We start from the raw sequence: 7,049 nt of genomic DNA, 5'->3' as shown, positions 1-7,049 counted from the left end.
TTATTCCGATAGAACTTACTTTGAGAGAGTAAATGACACATCGATCTTCACGGAAATATCAAGGGAAAACAATGTTCCTCGCACCGGCATGGTTGGCATGGTTGTTGAAATAGATGTGTGACGACTAAGAAACAATGTTCGATCTTCCAAACTGTGGATTTCTTCCCAAACCATCTTATGACTATTGAAGCAGAAAATATGAATTGATCCTCCCATATCACCAGCGGACACATGCACGAGCTTTCCACTGCACTCGACCAAGAAATTCTGACCACTCATGTTTTGTAAGTTTTCCCAAGAGATTTTTGGAACATCTTTCTCTGGAGTAGCCATTCTAAGAAGCGACCAAGCATTCTTCATTCTTCATGGGATAAAAAATCCCCAAACTTCCATTCATTTCTAAAATATAGAAAGCCCATCATAGAAAATCGGATTGCAATTAGATGTATAAAACCATTGATGATTATTAAAGACATTGCAAGTCTAAGTGTTATACTGGCAAGAACATGTGTAGATGGCAACAATGAAAGGGGGCAAAAACTTTGCGGTCTGAAGAGGTGGGAGAAGATGAAAAGGTGATGCCTCGGAGGGGATGAAAATGATACAAAAGTGGTAATTTGATGATTTCCTTTGTGAAGGGATTAAAGAAGAAGAAGGTGGAGTTTCGAGACATTAGTAACCATCCCTCTTTGGAACAATGCACAATACTGTATTACAAGTCTGTTGTTGTCTTTTGCATACGTTGGCATACCTTGTGAATGGGGTCATAGAAGGTGAAGATGATGTATTTTCTTCTTGAGTAGATGGAGATGAGGAACGGCCAACGGGTCAGATTTAGCCTAGACACAGAAGATATGTAGAAAAGATCGATCAACATTAGAACATCTGCTGAAAGGTCTAACAACGAAGTTGTTCATGAACCTCTGACAGAGATATTTTGATCCTCTCGGAAAATCATCCAGTCCCGTTCTGTCATCTCCTCGGGCTTCTTATCGGACAAGTTCCGATAAACCACACGCTGCTTCTTGGGCTTATTATTGGTGTCAAGATAGTGATCTTTCTCCCGCTCCCGCTTCGTCTCTTGAAGGGCACGCTGTTTCTCATGGCCGATTTCTTCTGCCTAGTGCTGGAGGGCTCCTAACTTCTGGGCTTCCATCACTGGTTTTTTGGTTGGGTCTTTCACAGGAAGAAAGATCCCATAGTTGCTCTAACAAGTATCGTGTTGAGAAAATCCGTCATGCAATCCGATCCGATCGTGCACAAATTTAACGGAAAAGTAAAATAAACAAGCAAATCAAGCCACAAGATGAACACCAAGATTTTACGTGGTTCGGCAAAGCCTACTCCACGAGCGAGAAACACGATCTTCCACTATGAGAAAAATCAATATACAAGGATTGCAATGGATTAATCACAAACCCACAAACCCGCAACCCTTTCCTTGCTTCTCAAACCTAAGATCGTACTAAAGAGAAAACCCGAGAGAAAACCCCAAGAGAATACCCGTAGAAGAAAACCCAGATAGAAGACCCTCAATTCTTCTTCTTCTCCCTTTGTTTCTCTCTCTCTTCACTTCTCTTTTTCTTTTTCTCTCTTTCCCTCTCTTCATTTTTCCACACTTCAAAGAAGAAAGTTACTTCTTCTTTTTAGTTTCCAAGAAATCCAAATAAGAGGGTTTCTATCTTTGCCTCTTGCCTTCCCACCCAAACCACCTACGGTGGGTGGGAAATAAAGCAACTTTCCAACATTTCGCTCATTCTTCTCTAGATGAACGAAATCGGAAAAACCCTATCAATTATAGAGAAACTTCAACGTGTGCAACAAGTAATCTCTCAACGAAATCGGAAAATACCCTAGCTAAGCCAAGAAAGTTGGAAGAGGGAATTACACGAGAAACTGTTAGGAAGGTGAAGGCTATCGCTTATTTATATGTTGATGTATCACACTCTTAAGGGAAATGTTATCAGCACTACTGTATTTTGATGAGGGCACTCCTCACTTTATTAAAAGTACGGTATGGCCCGCACTATAGGATGATCCAAACCGTCCATTAGATGGGCCACAGCCTAAATAGGTTGTGCCCCAAAAATTATTTCAATAAGTTGATCCTAACGAGTAAATAGGTTGTGCCTCAAAAATTATTTCCATAGGTTGATCCTAACTTAGGCTGTGGCCCATCTAATGGACGGTTTGGATCATCTTATAGTGCGGGCCATACCGTACTTTTAATAAAGTGAGGAGTGCCCTCATCAAAATACAGTAGTGTTATAACATTTCCCCACTCTTAATAGGATTCCGTATTGTTGTATTTTTTTTTGAAATAGTTTCCGTATTGTTGTATTACACTCTTATTACTAGGATTCCGAGAGATAAATCGATGGTTAAGGGTGTAGGATCATCCTATCAAGGCAGGTCACCTAAAATGGGGCAAACTAGTAAGTACAAATTTTTTTTGCATCTCTGGTTGCTAGATAAGGCATTGTAATTAAGTTGTATGAATTTCCAATATTACCCTAGAGAGATGATTTTTTCACCCCAGTAGGATTAGGGGCCCCATTTTAATGGAGTTGTGGGCAGACTTTAACGCTTTTTGACGTCAAAATCACGTTATAAGGAGGGCGCATAATCCTACAGTGGGGTGAGAAAATCATCTCCACCTGGCAAATCGATTGCAAAATGCTACTGTCTCCAGAAGTCTGGTATTTTTAGAATGTACAATAGGGCCCGCTTCACACTGTGATCCAAACCGTTCATTTGTTGGGCACAAGGTAAATAGGCTGCACAACGTTCAATTTATAGCGGTTTCTATTCTGTGCAGGGCACAACCTATTTACACTGTGGGACAACAAATGAACGGTTTAGATCATCCTGTGAAGTGGGTCCATTACACATTTTGAAAAATACCGGACTTCATGCACACGCAGCATATAAAATCTCTTCCATAGGATCATCCTATAGTCCAATATTTTCCAAAAAGCACTGTACGACCCACTTGAAAGGATGATCCAAACCGTTCATTTGTCAGGCCAAAATGTATATAGGGAGGCTCCACCCATTAAATCATCTCCATAGGATGATCCTAACCCTCCAATCATTAGAGGTTTACATAATATGCAGTCCCTCTACAGATCAGAGGGTTAGGATCATCCTATGAAGAGGATTTACTGTGTACACGTTGTGGCCCAACAAATGAACGGTTTAGATTATCCTATGAAGTAGGCCCCACTAACTAAACTGAAATGCCCCTCTACTTGGCCTCTCCCTCGCACCATCATAAGAACCGCAAAAGGGAAAGCCATGAACACCCGCAATGCTATTGCAATCTCGCTCCAACCGTGGCCTGCACCCTCTCTCTCTTCTTTGCCTTCATTTATCTTCTCTCTCCAAAACAATCCCACAATGCCCCGAACCCCCTTCTTCTTCTTCTTCCGCCCCAACCCTGCCTTGGTTTACTGTCCTACGGACCTCCATCTCCGAGAAAGACCTACGCCTCGGACAATGCGCACACGCACGTATCCTAACCTCAGGCCTCGGCAACTATCGTTTCCTCACCAACAACCTCATCAATATGTACTCTAAATGTGCCTCTTTATCCTACGGACGCCAGGTGTTCGACCAAAATCCTGACCGAGATCTTGTCACATGGAACTCTATCCTTGCTGCCTACGCCCTCTATTCCAGCGAGGAAGAAACCCTGCAAGGTTTCCTTCTCTTTCGGCTAATGCGCCGGGATGGTGTTTCGCCCAACCGGTTCACGTTAGCGCCAGTCCTTAAGTTGTGCTTGCACTCTGGCCTGATTTATACTTCGGAAGCAGTTCATAATTTTGCTGTGAAGATCGGTTTAGAATGGGATGTCTTTGTTTCCGGTGCGCTCGTGAATATTTATTGTAAATTTGGGAGAGTTGAGAATGCACGTCAACTGTTCGATGAAATGTCTGAAAGAGATATTGTTTTGTGGAACGTAATGCTTAAGGCATATGCGCATATGGGTATTCAAAATGAAGTGTTTTCTCTGTTTTCGGGATTGCATCGAAGTGGGTTGCGTCCGGATGATGTAAGCATAGAGTGTGTCTTTGAAGGATCCTCTGAAATTGATTTTGCTGGTTTGAGGGAGAACATTGAACAAGTTCGTGCTTATGCAGTTAAAACATGTCTGTTGAAAGATAACATGGGATTTTCGGATGCAATTATGTGGAACAAAACCATGTCTGGATGTGTACAAAATGGTGACAATAAGGCTGCAGTCTTGAGCTTTGTAGATATGATGAGACTTGATGCAGAATGTGATAATGTGACATTTGTTATTGTTCTTAGTGCGGTTGCCAACGCAAATGATTGGGAAACCGGGAAACAGATCCATGGCATGGTCGTAAAAACAGGTTTCGATTCGGGTATTTCCGTTTCAAATAATCTCATCAACATGTATGCAAAGGGTGGTTGTTTGGCTAATGCAAAAATGGTGTTTGATGATATGAGAGAATTGGATTTGGTTTCTTGGAATTCAATGATATCAAGTTATGTGCAAGTCGGTTTAGAGGAAGAAGCTGTAAGCCTTTTTTTTGGTCTATTGCATAGTGGCGCAACTCCCGATCACTTTACATTAGCTAGTGTTCTTCGAGCCTGTTCGGCAGTGGCCAAAGGCTACATTTTGGGTAAACAAGTTCATGTTTATGTAGTAAAAACTGGTAACTTAACTGATTCTTTTGTTTTAACCTCCCTTATAGATGTTTACGCTAAGAATGGGAACATGGAAGAAGCAGAATATCTTTTCAATAACATGAATGGGTATGATTTAGCTTCTTGGAATGCAATGATTGCTGGATATATAACAAACAATGACAGTATGAAGGCATTGGATCTCTTCTCCTTGATTCTCAAATATGGTGAGAGTTCAAACCAATTCACGTTAGCAACTGCCGTTAAGGCCTGCAGTTGTTTGGTTGCCTTGGAACAAGGGAAACAAATTCATGCATATGCAATAAAACGTGGTTTTGATTCCGACTTATGTGTTAGTAGTGGGATTTTAGACATGTATCTTAAGTGTGTAGAGACAAGAGATGCATCTGTCGTTTTTGACAACATCTCTGACCCTGATGAGATTGCTTGGACGGCCATGATTTCTGGCTGTGTGGAGAATGGAGATGAGGACTATGCTCTTCACCTCTACCATCGGATGAGGCACTCAGGTTTCCCACCTGATGAATTTACGTTCGCTACCCTCATAAAAGCTTGTTCTTGTTTAACTGCATTGGAGCAGGGAAAGCAAATTCATGCTAATGCTATTAAGTTGCAGCGTACTTCGGATAAATTTGTCGAGACTTCACTTGTAGACATGTATGCAAAATGTGGGTTCATTGAGGATGCTTATCAGTTGTTTGAAAGGATGGACGCTAGAAATATTGTGTCATGGAATGCCATGGTTTTGGGTTTTGCCCAACATGGAAATGGCGAAGTTGCCCTTGATCTCTTTAGAAAGATGATGTGTGAGGGTATTCAACCTGATAAGATTACTTTCATAGGAGTTCTTTCGGCCTGTAGTCACTCTGGATTAGTGTCTGAAGCTTATAGGTACTTTGATTCAATGTATAAGGATTATGGTATTGAACCAGAAATTGAGCATTATTCTTGTCTGGTTGATGTTCTTGGTCGTGCTGGGCTTGTTGAGGAAGCAGAAAAGATGATTGAATCTATGCCCTTTGATCCCTCGGCATCGATGTTGAGAGCACTTCTTGGTGCTTGCAGAATTGAAGGGGATGCACAAACTGGGAAGCGGGTGGCGGCTCGGCTTTTGAACTTGGAGCCATCAGATTCTGCAACTTATGTTCTTTTATCAAATATCTATGCCGCTACCAACCAATGGGATGATGTGGCCCGTGCTAGAAAGATGATGAAGTTGAAGAATGTGAAGAAAGATCCGGGGTTTAGCTGGATTGAAGTGAAGAACAAGGTGCATATGTTTGTGGTGGATGATGGGTCCCACCCAGAAGCGGCTTCTATATACAAAAAAGTGGAAGATTTGATGAGAAGGATCGAGGATGAGGGCTATGTCCCTGATACAGATTCTGTGTTGCTTAACATAGAGAAAGAGGAAAAAGAACGTGCACTCTACTATCACAGTGAGAAGCTGGCAATAGCTTATGGTCTTATAAGTACTCCTTCATCTCAGAGGATTAGAGTTATAAAAAACCTTCGTGTTTGTGGTGATTGTCATAATGCAATCAAATATATATCTAAGGTTGTTGGTCGTGAAATCATATTGAGGGATGCAAAGCGCTTTCACTGCTTTAGGGATGGAATGTGCTCTTGTGGAGATTACTGGTAGTGTAAAACTAATTCTTTATATGATATTTTATTCAATATTGTTATCCTTTTGTAGGTTGCAATGTGAGTTGTTCAAAAATATATGAAATCTTGTTTTCCAGATTACCATTTATCCAATCTTGTTAGCCTTGAGATTAAGGCCCTGTTCGTTTAAGATTATGCCAACCGATTGAGTGTGCCAAACCGATTATTGTACTCAAAATTATGTTTAAATTTGAGTCCTATAATCGGTTTGGCAATCACTATGGGCTGTCATAATGTTAAACAAACAGGGCCTAAGTTGGTCTTTTTATACATTCTTCTGCAATGGATAGACAACCTTCTCGAGTCCCAAAAAAAAAAAACCAACAACAGGGGGTTGGGGTAGAATAACCTTTCGCCATTGTGTGCAGTTCCTTTGTTTGGCTGAAAGTCTTGTATTGATGTCAGGGTTGGGAGTTTGTATAAGGTACTGGTTGTATACCGTATCTTGTACTTGTTATCATTGCATATGGTGAAAACTCTTGTATTGCCTTCGCCCGTGTGGACCTACCGACCTAGTCACAGAACATGACAAACCATTTAAATCTCTCATTTCTAATTAGTTATATTTTGATTTCCCCATTTATTTGCACGTTCATTTAAACTTAGATCAGTATTACAACAAAAGAGACAAACTGCACGTCTAAACTAGAACCTTAACAATTACAATGGCAGGGTTTTACAGACTGGCATGATTATTTAGGAGC

At 41.0% G+C, this 7,049-nt stretch overlaps 1 protein-coding gene across 1 annotated transcript; it reads left to right on the top strand.

The window, feature by feature from the left end:
* The first annotated feature begins 3,171 nt into the window (after nt 1-3,171).
* On the top strand, nt 3,172-6,364 carry LOC143876792 (Tetratricopeptide repeat (TPR)-like superfamily protein). Its single transcript, XM_077378486.1, has one exon. It carries the CDS (start codon nt 3,311-3,313, stop codon nt 6,320-6,322), a length of 3,012 nt encoding a protein of 1,003 aa, XP_077234601.1. The 5' UTR covers nt 3,172-3,310; the 3' UTR covers nt 6,323-6,364.
* Nucleotides 6,365-7,049: the final 685 nt, after the last annotated feature.

Source organism: Tasmannia lanceolata, unplaced genomic scaffold, assembly GCF_043159265.1.
Source record: "Tasmannia lanceolata isolate RefF3 unplaced genomic scaffold, GAP_Taslan_0.1 ptg000005l, whole genome shotgun sequence".
Lineage (NCBI taxonomy): Eukaryota > Viridiplantae > Streptophyta > Magnoliopsida > Canellales > Winteraceae > Tasmannia > Tasmannia lanceolata.
Note: the sequence above shows the minus strand (reverse complement) of the source record. Positions and strands in the feature narration are given on the sequence as shown.